The sequence below is a fragment of the Juglans regia genome, chromosome 1 (assembly GCF_001411555.2).
Source record: "Juglans regia cultivar Chandler chromosome 1, Walnut 2.0, whole genome shotgun sequence".
Lineage (NCBI taxonomy): Eukaryota > Viridiplantae > Streptophyta > Magnoliopsida > Fagales > Juglandaceae > Juglans > Juglans regia.
Window position 1 is genome coordinate 12,506,386 of NC_049901.1, and position 23,247 is coordinate 12,529,632.

The 23,247-nt window shown below is 34.7% G+C and overlaps 1 protein-coding gene across 1 annotated transcript; it reads right to left on the reverse strand.

The window, feature by feature from the left end:
* Positions 1–2,667: 2,667 nt before the first annotated feature.
* Positions 2,668–5,153, reverse strand: LOC109021128 (G-type lectin S-receptor-like serine/threonine-protein kinase LECRK3). The gene has a single exon (XM_019003684.2). The coding sequence runs from the start codon at positions 5,151–5,153 to the stop codon at positions 2,784–2,786; it is 2,370 nt and encodes a 789-aa protein (XP_018859229.2). The 3' UTR covers positions 2,668–2,783.
* Positions 5,154–23,247: the final 18,094 nt, after the last annotated feature.

Sequence of the window (23,247 nt, forward strand, 5' to 3'; positions counted from 1 at the left end):
CTTAGTTCTTCATACTTCTTGGTTCCAACAACCGAATGAGTCAAAGTTGCAAGACATTGCAATGGTGAAGGAGTTCCCTGATTTTTTTCAAATGATATTCTAGCCGGATAACCTCTGGATCGAGAAATTAGATTTTCTATAGATCTCATTCCGGGAACAGCGCCTATCTCTAAAGCACCATACGGTATGCACTTGTAGAACTCAAAGAACTTAAAGATCATCTGCAAGAATTATTAGAGAAGGGTTTTATTTGTCCAATTGTATCACCCTCGAGTGCACCAGTTCTCTTTGTAAAGAAGAAGGATGGTTAGATGTGGCTTTGTATTGATTATCAAGAAATAAATAGGGTGACTATTAAGTAAACATGGTGACTATTAAGAACAGGTATTGCCGCAGATTCATGATTCGTTTGATCAACTATAGGGAGCTCAGCTATTCTCCAAAATCGATCTTTGCCTGGGGTACCATCAACTTAAGATCAAAGCAAAGGATGTTCTGAAGACTGCTTTTAGAAATAGGTATGAGCACTATGAATTTCTAGTAATGTCGTTTGAATTGAGTAACGCTCTAGCAGCTTTCATGGACTTGATGGACCATGTATTCAAGGAATACATAGACCAGTTTGTGATTGTATTGATTGATGATATCCTCATTTATTCAAAAATCCCAAAAAGAACATACGAAACATTTGGAAGTTGTTTTGCAAATTTTGAGAGACAAGAAGTTTTATGCCAAACTAAAGAAATGTAAGTTTTGAATACAATAAATTGTTTATCTTGGGCATGTCGTGTCGAAAGATGAGATTTTTGTGGACCCTACCAAAGTCAAGGCCGTAGTGGAGTGGCCTAGCCCAAGATTGTTTGAGAAATCAAAAGTTTCCTTGGACTCACTGGGTATTACAGAAGATTTTTCGAGGGATTCTCACGCTTTGCAGTTCCTATGATCAGTTGACTAGGAAAAACGTTTCTACATAACAATCCATTTGAACGTTCAGATTCAATCGACCAATCAACCGATGCATTCAAACATAGAGATACGGTCAAACACAATGAACTAAACATTTATCTGGGACGAGATTTAATCATCCTAGAAAAATCATTACATTTGAACACCATCAAACGATTTCATTGGTTTCATCCCTTTTTATGACGAAATTCAAATTCTCGTCTCAAAACATCTATTGGGATAGTGATATTGGTACAATCTTGGGATGATTTTTTTGGTTCCAAAAACCTTTTTTGTTGTTGTGTAACGGTTTAGGATGCATTTGTAACGATCCAGACCAATAATTTTAAGGTCGAGATATTAATAGTTTTTATTGGGCCTAAAGTATATTTAATAGGTCATATTGGATAAGTCCACGAGCGATAAATTATTGAGGTTGATTAGAAATTTTAATCGAAGTTTTGAATACCATACCGGACGTCATACTGGTCAAGGCACTGGAACGAAATATTTCGATATCAGTACCGTACTTTCGAGATAGTCGATATATGAATAAATTATATATATAAATTATATTTCAAAATAATAGTAAATATATGAATAAATTATATATAAATTATAAATAGCCTAGTTTGAATTGGGAGTCAAAAAATGAGCTTGGAGTTTGAAAAAAAAAATTAAGGCTGAAAATTCAGCCGATACGAGTCGAAAAACAGACCAGTATAAATCGAAATATCGGCTGGTACGGTCAGTATTTGGGTTGGTACGAAATATATAATACTTGTACCGGACCAATGGCCGGTACTGTATATACCGGCCATACTGGCCGGTACGGTATGATATTTAAAACAATGATTTTAATTAGGCTCAATCACTAGATTACATCTCATTTATTATGTATGTCTTTGTGTGTGTGATTAGGAGTGATAAATGCTTGTATCTGTGTGTGATTTTGATTTATATTATACTCTATTTAATTGAATAGGTTCATACAAAGTGGGAGAAAATTATTTTCGTTGTTTAGTGATTGATTTAGTTATTCCAAATCGATAATTTATTTCTCCCAACACCGTGTGGTGACCCTGCATGTCTTTGATCGCACTAATTACTTTTATCCAGGCCGCCAGGTTAGAGATATAATTAACCGTTCGTCCTATATATATACTGATCTAATTTATGAGATAATGGTACGCATTTAATTACAATTTGTGTAATTACAATTTGTGGATTTATAGAATTGAAGCTACTATATATATATATATTTATATATATAATATATATCCAACAAAGATAAATGAAAACTACATGCGCGCAGCTTTTGATTATTTAAAACTACGACACATAAATCTTTTATTTTTTATTTTTTTTAACTTAGCTGACTTCAAAGATAATGATGTGATTCAAGTTCCCACATATGCAAATGTGAGTGGATCGATTAACTAGTTAGTACAAGTTCGTAAGTTAATATTGGTATGGTAAATGTATAAATAGTGTCATGTTAACTGCAATCTTATAAGATATTAATGTTTATAAATTACTTGTACATACACTTTATACTTATAACCAATTAATTATCTAATGTTGTTTGTGTTTTTATATGATGCCAGCATTCTTTCTGAAATCTAGCATTTGCCAGCATTTTATGATGCTACTAATTTGCACGAAATCATGAGCCAAAAATGCTTAACAATTAAGATTGGAAATTGGAATAACAGGTACCACTATTCATCTGTAAAACTTGTAGGAAAATTAACTAGATCAAGTAAAACTTGTAGGAAAAACTACACTTCGACGTAGAAACTATGAGGCAAAGTCAGTGGAGAGCAACCCTAGCTAGCCTAAATCACACTGAAAAAAGAAGTAGGGCTGGGAGGGGTTGGAATATCTACAGTACCTTCCAGCATAAGTAGAACTTTCTTCATCGACGGCCGGAGTGATGGCTCATCCTGAATGCACCAAAGTCCTAATTTAATCATTCTCTCCAACTGTTTCTTGTCAACCTCATCATCCGGCGCGACTAAGTGCTCCAACTCGCCAGCCTCGAAACAGTGGTAGACCCACAATTCAAGAATAGCTCTATCCTCTGGTAGATTCATATCCATACTCTTTCGTCGACAGATGACCTCCAACAACACAATTCCATAGCTGTAAACATCTGCTTTGACTGTGATGGGTAGTTTCCGATGCCACTCCGGTGCAACATACCCCCTTGTCCCTCTAATGCCGGTAAAGGTTCTAGTTTGGTCTGGCTTCAGTAGCTTTGCCAATCCAAAATCAGAGATTTTTGCACGCCCGTAATCATCCATGAGAATGTTCTGGGGTTTTATGTCACAGTGAATGATTTGTCGCTCGCACTCTTCGTGGAGATAAAGGATTCCTTTTGCTATGTCGCGAACAATTCCCGTTCTTTCTTCCCAACAAGGTTGTTTTTCTGGTGTGAAAAGTACATTTGCGAGTGATCCATTGCTCATGTACTCATATACCAAAAGCCTATGAGTTCCCTCGTGACAATATCCAAGTAGACAGACCAGGTTTCTGTGATGCGTTCTCCCGATCACTTTCATCTCAGTCTGGAACTCTATTTCCCCTTCAGCCAACACTTTTTCCAGCCTCTTCACTGCCACAACCTTCTGGCCATTCAGTATTGCCCCTTTGTAAACTGTGCCAAATGATCCTCTTCCAACCTCTTCCCTAAAGCCATCGGTCGCTTTCTCAAGTTCAAGATAAGTAAATCGTCGCAGAGCAACATCGTCGCTCAGCTCGACATTTCCATTAAACGGGAGCTTCCTATACCAGAAATGATTTTTGTAGAGCACAATTCCGGAAACTACCGACATCATACATCCAAAAGTAAGAAAGACAGCACCAACAATTAGAATTTCCAGTCGAGGGTCTTTCTGGTTGTCTTTCGGCATATCAGCGGGCATCGATTTACCTACCTTGATGAAAGCTATGTTTGAATCAGTCAACTGCCTTCTCCCGTATCTCAATGGGAGCCTTTGTTTTCTGCACTTCCTGTCATTGAATAGCGCAGCTTCACAGTTACAGTCCTCTAAGCAAGCTCGTTCGCAATCTTCTTTGATAGGAAATGACAAAACAGAATACGAAATATCTTCCCATGCGGTATTAGGCAGCTCGCGCATGGTGTATGTATTGTATTCATTCTTACTTTTGCAATCTGCAGCATTGAAATTTCTCTCACAGCCTGCAGTCCAGTTCCCCTGGTGTACCATCTCGAACCCTGGAAGACATTTGCATTGAGCTTGATTGTCACTTGGAGTACAAAACCCGTTTAATCCACAGAGACCCTTGGGATCACACAAATCATTGGAAGATGACCATACAATTGACCAGTTTCCATTCTGTTTCAACTTATATGAGTACAGTCGGAATATCCCATCTGCATCAATTCTCATAAGATAAATGGTTTCTTCCGTAGGATATCCTCCATCAGTTAGATTCTTAATGATAGAACCAGTAGTGTTGAGCAAGTAAAGATGACCATCAGTATCAAGGTTTAGCGTCACGTTCTCACCCGTTCCACCTGTCCAGGATGTAAAGTAAGAATATGGAGCGGTGTCGGGAGTATCCACCGGATACTGAATAAGGTTTCCATCATGTTGCATCTTAAGACGAAAGATTCCCGTTGAGTGATCAGTTTCTGATATACTAGAAAACAGCTCCGTACCTGCTAAGAGACGTTGACCGGGTAAAAGGGAATCCGTCGGATGCTCAAAACTCTGCCACAGCATTTCTTGATCGGAATTATAGAGCACAAAATTTCCTGAATCAAGCATGACAGCTGAAGCAGACCCAAGAGAATCAGCTATGATGATTGGCGTTTGCTCTGGTGTCGATTGCAGGACAAGCGTGCCATCACTAGAAAAATTCAAGGTAGCACTGCTGGTGGCTAGAGGTCCATCACGATTTGCAGTCCAAACAATAGTTCTTTTAGGAATTCCAGCAAGAAAAATACCAACAGCGTAGCCATTGCCTTGCTTATAAAATCCAAAGGCATAGAGACCAGAACGTGATACCCACGTAGAGTTGATGCCGGGTGTTAGATAAGAGCCTCGGCTTACATTGGACTTCATTTGTTGAGCTGAAGCAGTACAAAATGCAAAGAGAAGGAGAAACGTAATGATAGAATCCATAACAAGCAGAATGAGCTCTTTGTAACTTCTCTGTTCTCCTCTCTTTTGTTTCATTTGATACGATCGCTTCTGCTCAAGTTATATATCAGCCTATTTCAACCTCAACTCACAAGTCTACGACGACTTACGAGTCTACCAAGACAAATTCATAGCAATCTTACCGACTACGGACTACGTACTTGTGGGTTATTGCACGCAGGGCCGGCGAGGGTTTTGGCGAATTCAAAAAGAGATCACATTGTTAATTTAGTAAATAAATATGAGACGAATATTATGCATAAGTCACTATTTAATTTTATATTTTATATTTATAATTTTTTTATAAGATACGAACGTATTTTTTATAAATTATGAGTGTTTTTCGTAGATATGGAATGGTGAATAGTGATTAATGAGAATTTTTTTAAATATTATATTAAAAACTAAAATTAAAACAATCCGTTCTTCTAATCTTTTAATTTCGAAAACATATCTAAAACGTCATTATTTGAATATTTTAGATGTTTTTAAAAATTAAATTAATAATGTATGGTCAATATTTTTTTTTCAAAACATGAAACTACTGCTTTTGACTATTCAATATATTTGGGCCCCCATCCGGTGCCGGGGGGTTTAGGAGTGCCTGGTCATAAATTCGTAGGAAGACCCAGTACTAAAAAGTTGATCATCTACCATTCAAATTTCAATGCAAATAAGGGATAATGCAAATAAGGCTGAGTAACGAGAGGAGATGAAATTTTTATAAATAATAATAGATTAATTTGGGAATTAGTTTGGTAATTTTTCAAAATTTAATAAAATAAATTAATTCAAATTATTTTACGATTATTTATTAATTATTTTATTATTATTCAAAGATATTACGAGATATTCAAGTGCTCAAACGATCTCTAAAAATAAATTTCAAGATCAAAATTTACAAATAGTTGATTCCTCTAATTTCAACGGCTACTATTACGAGTCTACCGAGACAATTAGTCATATCAAACTTGAGGACAACGTTGTAATTACATGTGGGTTCATGCACGCAAGACCGTTGACGGATTCAGAATGAGACATTATTTATAATTTAGTAAAGAAATAAGTAAATTTGATATTAAAAATATTTTATTTTAAAAAGCCGTTCTTCTAATATTCTTTGGATAAAAGTAATTGGCATGATAAAACAAAGGTTCACCACCAAGTGGGCATTTAACATTATTCATACTTGCATGTTTATTTTTCTTAAATTCAGATCCTTAATTAATTATTTCCTAAGGATTTTAAGGGACATAATATATATTAATCTCTATTTTATTAAAATAATGTAACATACAATCGTAGAATGTACAAATATCATGTAATCGTTTTGAAAAAGAATAGAATTTATTATTAAAAAATTAATTTATTTTTCTATAAATTTCATATTTATTTTTTTTTAATAATTATAAATATTTGTACATGCACGAATGTAATTATTATTTTTTATTTTATTAATTAGTAGACTAGCTATGTACAGAAGGTAATGGTGTATACATCTAAGGAATTGAAAGCTACTGACCAACCAAAAAAATAAAAAACATGAATAGTGAAAACTACAGCAAGCCTTTGATTATTCAATATATTGTGTACACCTCCCACAATCACAGTATCTAATTCCACTCCCTCCGTGATGGCAATAAAGCTTTTTTGTCGTTTTCTTTTTCTTTTTTTTTTAATGAAACATACTCATTTCATTAATAAATCGAAATTATAAATGTGACTTATCAATACAAGAAATTTTAATACACAGAAAATCCAGTTATAAGCCAACTAACGCAACAGTTCTGGAGCTTCTCCACACACAAATACGTTTGCGGTGGATATTGTCTTAACTTCTAATCAAACTCTCTCGAAAATGAGAAAGCGCTCTGTAAAAACAGAACTTAAAGGTCCTCTCTATCCTTCCAGGGAAGAAGAGTATGGGACACTGCTATGGACATCAAATCCAAAGCCTATTCCTATTTTATTAGAACTAAACTAACAAACAACTAACAAATAACCACATTAACAACTACAAGGCCACAAGCTCTGGTGAGACCTCAGACGACACGCCCACTGCAAGCATTGTCATTTCGAGCTCTGGTAGAACGAGCACCCAACGTACATACAGACCACAACAGCCCGGCCGTATAACCACCGGCCGTAACATCGCCCAACACTCTCGAAAGCCTTGCCCCGGATTACGTCCGATCTAAAAACTCAAACCTCACTCAGGTCAACAAAAGCAACACCAACATCAGAAACAAGACAAACTACAAAATACTGAAATGGACAACAACATAGAAACGAAACAAAATACAGTACAAAAAAATAAAACGGATGAACAGTACACAATGGTCGGCATTGTTTCGTGCAGTACTGTTCACGCTGAGAGGAAAGTCGACGATCAGACTTGGAAGACCCAGAGTCAGCGGTTCCACAGCTACCGAGCGTGGTGTCGGTAGAGGGTTCCTCGGTGGCGCTTGAGGGCCACACGCCAACATTGTCAGGATTTTCGTCCCGCGCGTGCGGGCTACGCGCCACTCCAATGGACGCCGGATTTGGAGGTTTAGAAGATCGGAGGCTGGGCGTCATACCGGTGGGGCGCGTGTAGAGAACTGGTGGCCGGAAAGACTCGAACGGCGATCCTCCCTTATTCGACCTAAGAGCACAAAAAGAAATAAAAATACTACACAGAAGTTAAAACTAAACAGAGAAGAGGGAGAGGGCATGGGAAGGGGGCGAGGAGCCGAAGCTCCGACCCCCTTTCAGAAAATCTAGATGTTTTGGACGAGTTAGGGGGTTTTTCGTTCGGAGTTAAGGAAAAGGTCTGGATGATGTTACTTCCAAAAGGAGGATTGAGGACTTAGCTGGTCGTTTTCTTTTTCTTGATAGGAAGATGGTTGCAAGATAGCAGACATGATATAAATCCGGGGGAAGAGATCAGTAATGGAAAAGTAGGCTGAATAACGAGGACAAAAGATGAATCATAAGGACCTCGTCAATAATTTGCCTTTGACACGACTTTGATTTGTAGTTACTTGCCAGTTGAACAGTAAGTGCAGCTGAGTAGCAAGTCCTCAGCGAATTAGAAGTTGTTAAGACATGAATTAAATAATATTTTTTTTGAGTTTAAATTTTTTTTTTTTAAATATATAGTGATTTCATATGATATTATAGTAGAGATCTTAAATTTGAATATTGACTCTATATATGAGCCTGTTAAAAATATTAGATTAAAATATACAACAAAAATTATATTACCTTATCAGCAAATCGTAGATCTAGTACAGTTGTTTCATGAATTCTTCATCGTCGTTATTGTTTATCCGAAATTTTCTATATCAGTGATGGAGTGTTCTACGTACATGATAAAACCAGAACAATACCCACATATTCTAAAGTCTGAAGTACCATCATCTCATTTATTATAGGTTATTCGTGTAGTTGGTGATGTGAAACACGTCTTTAAAACTTCGAGAGCATTCACATTAGCCTCCCTATATTATTTTTTGCCAAAGTTTGGTTAAAAAATGCCTATTCTCTATTTTAATTACTCACTTTTCTAAAATCTAGCCTACATCCCACTCTCTACTATTTCTCTATTTTATTAAAATAATCTTTATTTTTTTATTATTATTATTTTAACTCCTTTCTTCTCAACTGTTCTCAAACATGCAAGAGTTATTTGTTTTCTTCATGTTTTTAACTATTTATCTCTAACTATTAATTTTTAAAAATTTTATATTGTATATTTCCCACAAACGATAATGTTTTCGATATATATAATTTTCTATTAATGATAAACTCATTTTTTAAATGATGCTAACAATGTAACAATAATGATAAAAATATAAAAACAGTAGAAAAATTAAGTTATAAAATGGGAAAAGACAAAACAGTTATTATCACATATATATGCAGGAAAAAAAATTAATTAAAAGAAGCAAATAAGAAAATAAATAATAAAAAATAATAAAATAATTATTTTAGGAAAAACTACAATAGCTCTTTAAATTTGACGAGTTACTATAGCAAAGTTATAAAATTTGGTCCTCAAAATACACAGCCCGATGGAGGTAAATTTTGGCTAAAATCCCCTTATTGAGGGGATGAGAATGACTTATACGGAAGGAAATATTTTAGGTGCAAAGAAATTTTATTAAAATAAATTTATAAACTAACACGATTTTATATGATTTTTTTTTTATAAGTAAAAATTTTATATTTTGAAGAGGTCACACAAGATTTTATATGATGTATTAAATCTATTTTATAATATAACGTACTACATCAAATTATATTTTTATTTTTATAAAATCTTTTTGTGACAATAATAATTTTCTCGTACGTTCAACAAAAAAGTACCGAAGCAAATATTAAGATAGACTTGGTTTTTCAACAATATATAGAATTCTTTTTCATATTCTAAACATGGAGTTTTTTTTTTCAAAATAAATCTTTACAATTTCTTAATACTTTATACTCTATATTATTTTTAATTTTTATTATTTTATCAAATATTTATTATGTGAATAATAAATAGAAAATTTAAAATAATTTAAAAATAATAAACTCAAAAAAATTTAAAAAATTTAAAAAATTTTAAAAAGTGTGGAGTGTGGAATATGGTAGAGGTTGTGTAATAAATCTTTTTTTTTTTCAAAGCACTTCTCGTACAACCTTTTTAAAAACTGAACGTTGGACCTTTCTTTTCCCGGTTACACCACTTGAATCCCAAAATATATACAGTATATGTTCAATCCTAGCTTCGAAAATTTCAGTGTAAGAAAACTAAAGAAGATTCGGGCCTGGATTAAAAAATAATCTGAAAAAATTATATGTTCAAGCCGCACTCCAAAAATTACAGTATATGTTCAAACTTCTAGGCTTGGATGGACATTGAAAAAACCGGTAATGTCAATAAGGTCAATAAAATAGAACTAATTAAGCAGCGACTAATAATTTTGATTAAAAATAAAAATTGAAACACTTTTAGTCTTGTTTAGATTTCATCTCATTATTCTAATTTTTTTAAATTCTCACGTAAAATATAATAAACAATTCAACTTTTTCAAATTTCAAAACAATAATAATATTAAAAAATAATATTCTAATAATATTTTTTTCAACTTCTATCTTTTATCTAAAATCATCTCGTCTCATCTCTAAATCCAAACCAATCCTTAATATGCACTCAATGACCAATAATTAAACCAATGTAACCCCCAATCTTAATGACTAAGACCTCGTTTGGATGTTGTTAGATGGGATCAAATGAAAAATTTATGAATAGTAGTGAAATTATTTATGAAGTAGTGAAATAGTTTGTGAATAGTCATAAAATGGTTTGAATTCATATGTTTTAAGGAGTTTTAGAAAAGAATAGAAAAAATTTTGAATAAAACTATTTAAAAAAAAAGACGGAACCTCAATTTTATTGATAGTCCTCACTTATGGCAGAGCAAAACCGTGGTAACAAGTAGAATACTTGGGATTTACAAATAATAATAAATAAATAAAAAAGCATCCCATGCATCAAGAAAATTCTTCAATAGACCACATATACAATAACTAACCAAATAAACAATAAACCATAAATTTACCATAGTCACGGCTGAAGCTAGGCAAACCAAGAAAATCCACACGAAGCAAACCTTTAGCACGAAGGGGCAAGTCATTAGAGTTCCTATATATATAGTTTAACCCCTCCTCTCCCTGTCTTGCTAAAAAGTCCACCACTTTATTTCCCTCCCTAAATTGATGAGCCACTGTGTAATTAAAACCATAACTCACTTGTACAAATTCATCTCAATAATCCCATAAATACCAAATCGTGCAAGACTTATTCCGAATCCAATGAATCACCAAAGCTGAATCACATTCAATCATAATATTCTGCAAACCCAACTCCCTACAAAGCGATAAACCACAAATGAGCGCCCTTAGTTATGCTTCATTATTAGTCCCAAATCCAAACTTGGTAGAAATGGCTGCCAAAAATTTTCCTCTATCATCCCTTAGAACCCCACCCCCACCACAACTATCTGGATTACCCCTACAAGATCCTTCCATATTTAATTTCACCCATCCATCTCTCGGTTTAGACCATAAAACTAACTTCAGTCTCTTTACTAGAATTTCCCGCACAGTTCAACAAGAACACAACGATCCATGTGAGATAGAGATCTAACCTTCAACAACCTGCTAGAAAAAATATGCAACCAAAATTTAATCAACATCCAAATTGTACCCACTGTATCATACATTTCCTGCAATTTTGTTGTTGTACATCTCCACTGCCATAACCTCTAAGAAATCAAAGATGGAATTAAACCGATCAACATACCTTGCTAGGATGATTTTTTTGCACACCGAAACCAGCAGCAGCATCACGCCCACCATGAGTTGAAGTTCATACACTGAACACCCAGCGTGATAGAAGCTTTTTGCCATACCTTTTCTGCGACATCTCTCGTGCATAAGACGTGGTCCCCATCCACCTCACTAGCATTTGACCAGTAAACACAATGGGAAGCTAAACGGATACCCACCGACTGAATCCTTTTCTCAACTGGGAGACAATTAAATCTAACATTCTACATACAAACAGACATCTTGTTTGGAAGTAGGTTACACCAAATCCAATCCATCTCTTCCAGCTAAGGCCACTTAATACGAGTTACTTCCTAAGCCGTTTTAGTCGAAAAAAATCCGTCCAGCCAAGGATGCTAAATACAGATATCACATCCTGGTCTTCCACCTAGAATTTCCAAAATAATTTCATCTACCTCTCTAACATCAACCAGATTATTCAACAACTCCCTATCCTACCTATCATCCACCTATCATCCACCCAACAATCCCTCACCTCTAGCCTAGGCTAAATAACATTCGGAACACTAGCCGCAAGGGGCCCCCACGCAATCCATCTATCGAACCCAAAAGAAATAGCTCCCTCCCGAACTTTAACCGACATATCATCATAACCTCTGTCATCACCATACTAATGGATTTCCAAAACATGGAGTCTGAGCTTCTAACTTTAGATTCCAGAAAATGCTTCCCTTTTAAATACTTAGCTTTAAAAAATTGAGTCCACAAATTATTTATCGACAGCAATCGCCAAGCAAACTTCATATGTAGCGTTTTCTGAATCTCAGAAAAATCTCTAAGACCAATCCCCCCTTCCAGGACTGGCTTACACAATTTCAACCACGCTCTCCATTTTCTTTTCTTCCTATCATGATCCTCCCCCCCCCCCCCCCCCCCAAAAAAAAATGAAGCTAAAATAGAGTTCAATTTTTTCAAAACAAGCTTCGGGATATTTAAAACCACAAGCGAGTCGTCATACTCGTTAGTACATGCTTGAGAAGAATCAACCTCCCACCTTGAGATAACAGCTTAAACTTCCAACCTGCAACTTTATTTTGAAATTTCATATCTAATAGCTCCAACATTCTTGCATTCAACCTCCCAACAGCAAGAGGCGCACCTAAATAACAAGTTGGAAACTTCCCCTCAACAAAACCCGTAAGCCGAAGTAGAGACAACCTTCTTGCGAACTGAATTTTCTCAGAAAGAAAAATAAAGCCGACTTTTCTTTACTATTTTTTTCCCAAACCATAGCTCATATATATTCAAAGTATCCAGGAGCGCCTTCAAGGGCTTTCTCTCACCATTAGTAAAAATCAATAAATCATTTGTATACAACAAATGTGAAATTAAAGGTACCCCCAAGGATGGGAAAAACTCCCAATTCTCCCTTGGTCAAACTCATTCTTCAATAAACGAGAAAGAATCTCTTCCATAATAATAAAGAAATACGGCAATAAAGGATCTCTCTGTCTCATTCCTCGCAATGGTTTGAAGAAAACCTTATAGGTCTCATTCATCATAATAGAGAACGAAGGAGAATGAATGTAAACCTTAATCAAGCTACAAAAATTTTCTGAGAACCCAAACTTTGCCAAACCAAGTAAAAGAAAATTCTAGTCCACTCGATCATATGCTTTGGCCATATCAATTTTTATAAAAACATTGCCACCAATATTCTTCTTATTAATAGATTTCACCATCTCCTGAGCCAGAGAAATATTCTAAAAAATACTCCTCCCCAAAACAAAAGCACCTTGCTCATGAGAAATAATCCGAGAAAGAAATAAAGTCATTCTCCTTACTAAGATCTTTGAAAAAACCTTACAGGCCACAGAGCATAAATTGATAGGTCGAAACTTATCAAAACTCTTCGGCTCTTACACTTTAGGAATTAAAACAATAAAAGAAGACGAATAAAATCTCGGCAATTCACTCCTAGAAAAAAAAATCCCTTGTTGCCTCCACTAAATATTCCTTAACAATCTCCCAACAAGATAAATAAAAAGACGAACCAAAGCCGTCAGGCCCAGGACTGCTCAACCTCGGGATAGATACAAGAGCCTCTTTAACCTCCTCTTCTAATGGCACCCGACAAAGCTCCTCATTATCTTCCAAGGAAATAACCTTGTCAATTAACCGTGACAAAACCACCTGGGAAGAAGCATTCCTCTCACCCAAAAATTTCTGAAAATATTGAACAGCACCCACATGGACCTCCTCCGGCGAATGCAACTCCACTCCCATCCACTAGAGTCGTGGATGAAATAATCTTCTTCTGTTTTCTCATGTTAGCAACAGCATGAAAAAACTTTGAGTTTTGGTCACCTTTATCAAGCCATTTCTTTTTTGCCATTTGCGCCAAACAGGCCTCTTCATTTTGCTCCCAATAAGACAATTCAGCATTTGACACCAGCAGCTCCATCTCCAATTCTTGTTGGTATCCTCCTTGAAGTTAAACCTCCATCTTCTCAATTTTTGCCTCCAACTCCGAGATAGTGTTACTAACATGACAAAACACATTTTTATTCCATGTTTGCAACACTACCTTCAAATTTTTCAGCTTTGTCGCAAGCCTAAACAATCCCCTTTCCACCACCAGTTCCCTCCAAACCTCAGCCACACGCCTAAAGAGAAGAATGATTAATCCACATATTGTGAAAATAGAAGGGAGCGGGACCATATTTCTCCTCCATCATCAAGCCCCTAATAAGCATAGGTTGTGATCCAAAGTCTTCCGAGATAAATATTCCAGGGATGTCGAAGGGAAGCAATGCAGGAAACAGTCATTCATAACCTCTTGATCCAATTGAGCCCAGCTTCTAGCACCACCCGTTTAGCCATTACATTATGAAAATCTTTGACCCCTCACCGAAAGCTCCAGGAGACCACAAGAATTTAAACAATTATTAAAATCCTTCATGGCCACCAATGACCTCGGATTACCACCAATTCTTTCACTATCATCTCTAATAATATTGAAGTCACCCACAACAAGCCACGGAACATCACTGTCATGACCCTCCAGAGCATGCCAAAGATCCCTCTCTAGATAATTGCATTTAGCGTAAACAAAAGTTAAATACAACTTCTGATTCGGATACTCAAAACAAACCGTCAAAAATTGATCTGACATATCAATAATATTAACATCAAAGTCGTCCTGCCACAACAGCCACACCTTCACCCCCCCCCCCCCCCCCCCCCCCCGAATTCTCAAAGTCTTTTAGTATAGCTATCCTCCCAAACAAAATTCAGTATAGTATCGTACTATCATATAATCCATATATCATTTCGCTTAACTATAATGCACATAAAGTTTCTATAAATATGCCATGACTACTTACATAAAAGTTGAGGCTCAAGTCACACATTTCATGATACAATAATTTATTTTGAGATGTTCTAACATTTTTATTCAATGTGAAATAATTTTCTGGACAGTACATGCTTAATTAAAAATAAAGAGTTTAGAAACTTCTAATAAAAATGCCAGATTAATTAAACCTACTTATCTCGATACCCAAATTACCACTGGAAAAAGATCTTCGTATTACTCAATACCTAAATAAATTATGCAAACAAAACGTAAAACACAAACTTGCTCTAAAATCAAACCGAACGTAAAACGAGCCCAAACTTATAATACTCACTTAACGTGAAAACCAAATTCGAAGCAAGGTAAAAAAAATAAGAATCATCATCAGCATAAGAACTTAGAAAGCTCCTCCAACAGATCAAAACAGCATTGATTTCCTATTTCGAAGCCAAAAGGGCAAAAGGAAAAAGCTCCATCAGTAAGAATACAATATCATTTTAGTTAGTCTCTTCCAAAAAAAATATAGGCTAACAACCTTGCAAATTTATTTAATCTATTCTTGCATAATAAAACTTATCCTTGACCATCAACCAGTCGCCCAAGAAATCACGATGGCCTTCGTGTCGTGGTGTTAAAGTTCCAGTAACTATAGCACGCTAAAATGAATGCTAAAATTTTCATTCAAACAGATTTAGTCTTGCAATAATCGAAACAACTAAAAGAAACTCATACAATACTTAGTTTGTCTTAACAAAACAAAAGTAAATACATAGTAGCAGAAATTAAATTAAAGGGGCTTATTGAAATCGTCCCAATTAGGAGTGTGACCTGTTTGGTTCGGTCCGATTTTGTACATTTTTTAAAACCAAACCGGAATACACCGGTTTTGAAATTTTAAGAACCGATACCGGACCGATTTTTTCGATTTTACGGGTCATCTATGTTAGTAATAATATAATGTTTATATATACTAAACTATTAGTCTATTTTTATTATAGTATAAGTAGAATATTTTATAATAATTAACACATATTAGTATAATATTAAATTTAACTATAGTCTATATAAGTTCTAGACTTTTTATATGAGTATATATGATTAAATGTATAAAAATGTATTTACAAAAAGAATATATATTATAATTTATCATGTCAAAAATGTATTTATGATTGATATATATATACATATCAAAATTAATTTTATATTAATAACTTAATATTAATGTTTATGTTTAAGATTAAGATTTTATGTTATATTAATTTTATATTATAAAATTAAAATTTATATGTTATATCATGTTATATTAAAAAAGTATAAGATTAATTTTATCTTATATCACATGTTATATTAATCTTATGTTATAAGATTAATAGACTTGAATAATAAAATTAAAATTTCATGTTATATTAATTAGCAATTTAGCATATATTATATATATAATAATATAATATAAAAAATTATAAACATATATACCGGTCCGGTTTGGTTTAAACCGGTTTTCAAAATATGAAAACCAATACCGTACCGGTTTAGGACCGGTTTTGGTTCTTAAGAATCGATACTACACCACACTGCTTAAAAACTAGACTAAACCGATGGATTCAGTTTGGTTCAACCGATTTTCTAATTTTTTTTACACCCCTAGCTCCAGTTATAGCAAAATAGGAGAAAGATTTTGAGTCAAGAGAGAGATGATAAAACTTGAAATGAAATTGAGTTGGGGTATTTATAGAGGAAATACCATTAACTCGGGAAGGAAACCGATGACCATACATTAAGGGAGCTACGTTACAAATCTGAAGGGCTGATGATTTAATCTTAATGGAGATTTAAGAGAGAGAGAGAGAGAGAGAGAGAGAGTGAAACATCACTTGAGTAACTAGCATATTTTTTTCTTAACATGGGCACGTGGGCTGGGCTAACAAAGGGACTGGGTATTACAATGCAAGTTTGGGATTGTAGACCCATTCTTTAACCACATTTTGCAAGAAGCTGTTCTATTGGAAGAAATTCATGTTTGTGCACCTGATTTTTAGTTTAGAAGGTATATATTAAATTTTATTAGCTTAATTAAGTTGAGACATTCCAACAGTTTACTGTATTGCTAAGTGTGGTGATATTTACCGCGTGTAGGCTTGTTTTATTTACGTCAGTTTGCTGATGTTGGTGTAAACGCTAGTGCTCAATGTTGAGTTTTGTGCTTATTTTGGTGCTCATTTTGCTATTGTTTGTGCTCATTTTGGTGCTCATTTTTATGCTCATTTTAGTGGTGCTCAGTTATGTAAGAATACCATTTCTGATATGTATGATTGTCTTTTGAGAATACCATTTCAGATATGTAAACTAACTTCAAGTTTAGGATATGTACTAGACGTTAACCAACCAGTTTTTATATATTTTACTCCGGGGTTGTTTCCAGCAACATTTCCTTTGGATATATTGTGAGAAGGATGCAGTTGGAAGGGGCAGGTGGACAAGCCCATGTCTATAATTGTGCTTTGTTTGGCACATTTGGGCACAGAACCTGCAATGAAGGCCTTCGCTGTATAGAGGCATTTTGCCAGAATTTTGGGCAGGTTGTTCCTAGGGTAGGCATTGTCTTTATGACCTACGAGTCATACAAGTGTACCCAATTCAAATGATCAAGTGTACATATTATTTTATTTTTTAATGAATCAAATTAGTTAATAACACCAAGTTTATAAACATGTTTGGAGAGACATTTGCTAATTATATTGCGTTAGAGTTGTACCCATGATTGACATATAGTGAATAACACTAGGTTTACACGCAAGATTGGGGAGGCATTGGCTATGAATATTGCGTTAGAGTTGCAGCCATGATTGATATATAGATAGTGAAGATTAACACCAGTTGGCTCCATTGAACGATGTGGCCATTGTAGGAGACGCAACTCGAAGGGGAAAGGAGGCTCAGCTTGGGTGCAACATGAGTGCTTCTGAGTGAGAGAGAGAGAGAGAGAGAGAGAGAGAGAGAGAGAGAGAGAGAGAGAGAGAGAGAGAGAGGTTCAGGAATGGCTATGTGGGATGTCTCACCTTTGACAATGCCATTATTCCCATGCTGAGAAAGGAGGCTCGGCCTAGGCGTCCCACTATGGAGAGGAGGATACGAAAATGTTAGGGTCCGAGATTGGAGATGTGCGAAAATGAAAGGAAAACAGGAGGGTTTGTGATGGAACTAGGATCTTACTACAATGAAAAGTAATAAATTATGATCCACTTCGAGCTGGAACAAACCACAAGTTTTATATTCTTTCTGATGATTGAGAATAAACAACAACCCTAGTATTTATAGCTATGCACTCCTAACCATATATGGAAACCTACTCCTATTCTAATAAAAATAACAATTCTACTCCTATTCTAATTAGAATAACAATCCTAACTGACATGAACTAGTTTAAAGCAATAAAACAACTAACAGTCATAATAACTCTTCCTACTCTAATTAAATAATAAATCTTCCTAGAATAAAACAAAACTTTAACCCACTTCATGTCCTACTCCACTGCGGCTTCTCCACTTCGTAATAGACTTCCAAGTTCTGTTTCCATCATTCCTCCCCTCTTCCACAACAACCTTGTCTTCAAGGCGCGACCATAGAAACTGTCCTTTTAACTGTTTCGTTTCTTCCCACTTTGCATCTTCCGCTGTTTCGAGGAGAAAGACTTGAGGCATCCGACACTAGTGTCCCGATGTGAACCTTTCATCACAATTGAAACATAGCCCTTTCTTTCGCTTCTTCTGCATCTCCTCCCAGCCTAGTCTTTTGAACTTCAAGTTGAAGTTGTTACATGTTGTAGAAGGCATAGTGACAGCTTGAAGGGCCCCTGTTGCTTGAACCTGTGTTCGACTCTATTCTAGGTGTGTACTTTCACTTGGCTTACTTAACTAATCGTCCCTCATTCTTGCCAATTCAATGGTCTCATGCACTGTTTTTGGCTTGAACATCCGAATGTTCGCAGCGATTTCATCCTCCTCCCAAAAACGTGCCTATTAGTGCCTTTTGAGGCCCAACCAACCAGTCTTGTTGCTAGGCGTTCAAACTCACGTTGATAACCTCAGAGAGACCCAGTTTAACAAATCTAAGATAGTGTTTCATCAAAGTTCTCGTATTCGGGTTGTCCAAACAACACAAATATCTCCTGCACAAAGTCATCCCAGGTGATGAGCTTTTCATCCTCCTTGTAGACTCACTGAACTCATTGCCACCATACATTCGTCTCACCTTCCAAGTGGAGGAGGCTAATCGCACCTTATAATCCTCGACAATTGCCTGAAATTCAAAGAATTGTATTGATCGGTTTACCCACATCGTTGGATCATCGTCAGAGTAATGCAAAAAGTCCATTTTAAACTATTGCGGATGCAATTGTTGGTGTCCTTCTTCTCCTTAGTGCGGAATTCGTGAGTGTGACCCTATTTCTTCCTACTTTGAAGAGTCTGTCTGGCCGATGAAAAGGTTTTTCCTTTGATGCCTCCAAAAATTCCTTGATTGCCTTCAAACTTTCTTCCATTTCTTGAAGCTGTGAACTGGTGTTGTTGGACTCTTCCCGTCATACCTCATGCAAACTGTATTCCCAGCTTTCAAGACATTCCGTAGTCGTATACATGCTCTAATACCACAAATAGAACCAGAATTTTACTACGATGAAAAGTGATAAATTGTGATCCAATTAAGTCTGGAAATAAACTATAAACCCTAGTATTTATAGCCATGCACTCCTGACCATATACGGAAACCTACTCCTATTCTAATAAAAATAACAATCATACTCCTATTCTAATTAGAATAACAATCATACTTGACATGAACTAGTTTAAATCAATAAAACAAATGATAGCCATAATAACTCTTCCCACTCAAATTAAATAATAACTTTTCCTATAATAAAACAAAACTCCAACCCACTTCGTGTCCTACTCTATAGCGGCTTCCCCACTTCGTAGTGGACTTCCAAGTTCCGTTTCCATCACTTTGTGATTTGTGGTTTTGAAATTCAAAATGAAAACAAAAGAGCTTTTGAGAGTTTCAAATCTCAGAGGGACTGACAGCTTCCGAATGTCTGCTTAGTCAAATCTCAGACATAAGGCTTTCAAAAGGCAGAGCAACAGACCCAAAGAAAGAAAAGACAAAATAAAGCCCCGTGGGCTGGGTAGTAAACCGGTAGTAGGAAGTAGTAAGGGTATCATTACTCTTGTGTTTGAGCATATTTTGATATTGAGATGAGATAAAATGAGATTCCTCAACATCCAAACCAGCTAATGAATTTCAAAATCCATCATGATTAGACATTAACAAAAAAAAAATGTTACAAATGCTTCCTTTTGTTCTTTTTACTTTTCAATTAGGTACTCTGATTTGCTTAAGTGGGCTTTTTCTTTCTCTTTCCTTTACACTATTTTGTTTTTTCAACATATGGTGTCTTTGTAGGGTTCTTGGATTCAAAGAGGTACTGGATCTTTTGGCTTTTGTTGGATATTCAAAGCTATGAAGAATTTACATTTAAGTGAGAATCCGTTAAATTTCTCTCACGTTCTCAAAAAATATCTTCTAACACTTGGTTGACTCCAACACTTCCACAATATTTTTTTTCAGAAAAAAAAAAAAAAAAAAAAAAATCATACAAAAACAAATACTAGAGCTGAGAGACAAGGGCTGTTTTGGATGGTCTCAATTAATATAGGATGGGATGCTCCTGCCAAAATTGCAGAACTTTGTTCTTTACAAAAGTTGCATGTCAAAATTGTTTTATTGTTAATGGGATTTCAGGTAACCTGATTTTTTTGGTTTATTTATTGAAGAATTACGTTGATAAAGAAAGTGATCAATTCGAGTCCAAATATTATTGAGCTCTCGTTTGGATGTTAAGATGAAATGAAAAATCTATTAATAATAGTAAAATAATTTAAATTAAAATGTTTTATAGATTTTAAAAATTAGAAAAAAAATTGAATAAAAATTTTATAAAATCGTATAAAAAATCAAAGCATAGCGGATTGTCCTGTTTTCCTCTGTTCACAAACCACATGTTTCTGAAATTACAAAAATACTCTTCAATGTAGTTCTCTGCTTGGCAATCAATATAGTCGGTAAACCATGGCATCCCATATATGAATAGTAGTCCATCTTCAACAAATTAAAGCATCGAGTACAACACATCAAGAAACCAAAACACTTATGTATCAATGGAATACAGATAGTTGGAACTGTATTTCTTTTTTTTCTTTTCTTTTCTTTTCTTCTTCTTTTTTTTTCTTTTTTTATATGCAATTTCTCTGATTTTTTTAACTACTAAATTTTATTTAAAAAATAAACAACTCAAGTTAAGCTAAGTAGGTTTGAAATTTTAAATAATGAGATAAGATGAGATGATTTTAAATGAAAGTTGAAATTCGAATAAAATATTATTAGAATATTATTTTTTAATATTATTAGTGTTTTGATATTTGAAAAAATTAAATTGTTTATTATATTTTGTATGAAAATTTAAAAAATTTGTAATGATAAGATTAGATAAGATGAAATATTTCTTATATCCAAACAGATCAAACAGGCTCAAGGTGGGAGTTTAGCTCATCGAGTCATGCTCGAAAAAATACTAGATAAAAATTTGTAGTTCAGATTTTTTTAACTGAGCCGAGCCAAGATCGAAAATTCAAAGACCAACTTAGCTCGGCTTGATTCAATTACAGCCCAATTCCCGGGACATCATTAAAATGAGCCTTTGTGGTCTATCTCATCACATCTACCCGCTTGAAGAATGGTCCAAGATATATTCAACCATGTTTGGACTCAAATGATTTCATATGTTTTTTTAAGTTTTTCCACTTTCAATTTGAATATGTTTTTAAAAACTATAAAATAAATTGTGAGTGGATATTTATCAACGCGTTATATGAATTTTAAGTTGTACATTAATTGTGTCGTGCATGAAACTATATTTCATAAATCGTTATAATGAACTTTATTTCTAACCATGTTGATTACATTTTGGTACGTAAAATGTGAGGAAAGTAAACAGCTGCAAGTTTATGTAACTCGCACTTTATTTCAAATGACTTAAGTGGAAAAATTCACTGACAAGCTTCTATTTTCGTTAATTTTGTTGTAATTAAAAAAGTAGGATGCGTGCATATTTAGAACTCTGTAGAAATTAATGTTCTTACTTTATTATTATAAATGTTCTGTTTTTATATTGGTTGTAATTAAGGAATGCTATGTATCAGTTACTATTTATTTTCACACATTATATTTATAATTTTTTTTCTTTTTTATAGGGTATGTGAGTATTTTTCATAAGATGTGAGATGTGGAATAATGAATAGTAACTGATGCATAGAATTTTTTATTATAATTATAGGAGAAAAGGCTACAAACGGAGATATATCGAATGAGTTCAATTTAGAGAAAAGATTCAAATCGGCCGGGTATTCTTTCCCATTTTACACACTCCAAAAAAATTTTAACACGCAGAAAACGCATATGACTTACGGTGTGGGTCAAGGAAAATTTTATTTGACTTTTCCTTCTCCTCGAGCTCTCACCTTTCCTCTCCATTCTTCCTCTCTTTTTCTCTTCTCTCTCTCTCCCTCTGAAAATTGTAACTTAGAAATGGTTGTTTGTAAAAATTAGTAAAACACCGTAACGTGACCAACAAACCTCAAGGGACGATAATAAGAAAATGGCCTCAATAGTTTATATAAGTATCCAAAATTATTGGACGATAAATAAATAATCTCTAGACAAATGACTAATGAGTGCATCTCCATGGCCATAAAGATCTCACCAAAGCCATAACGTGAGAAAGCACATATCATTATGCATCTAATTTATTTTTAGGGGAGAGCGACTGAGTGAGAAATGGGGGCTTCGATGTAGACGTTCGAAGGGAAGAGAGAGAGAGAGAGAGAGTAGGGGTAGAAGAGTAAAGCTACACAGCCTCCTACTGTTCACCCAACCTCCACACACTAGCTATGTGGCCTTTTTTTTTTTAAACGTCCCCCAACCCCTCATTTTCCTCCCTCTTTCTTTGATTTCATGTTTCTACAAAATTCTGCAGATGGACTAAATTCTGCAGCTAGAATTATGCAAAATTATAGCATTGTGGGAAATAGAAATGGAATTATACAGCATATGGATTCAAAACACTTCCTAATACCATCGTCAAAGAACAGATTAAGACCTAGATCTGCTGAAGAGAACCCTACAATCAACTTGGGCTTTTTTCCTTCAACATTTTTGTAACAAGCAAACAGATTTATAAAAGAAGGCAAAATAGAGAATCAACGATTCTAAACTTGAAATAAAACAAAATTCTATTACTTCAAACTATGAGTCCAAATTACAGCCTGCATAAACACAAAGAAATAACAAAAAAGAACACGGAAACCAGATCTATAGCCAAGATCTACAACCACTAGTAAGAACTTA

Coding starts and splice junctions, on each gene's coding strand:
- LOC109021128 (XM_019003684.2), bottom strand. CDS start 5,153: ATGAAACAAAAGAGAGGAGAACAGAGAAGTTACAAAGAGCTCATTCTG.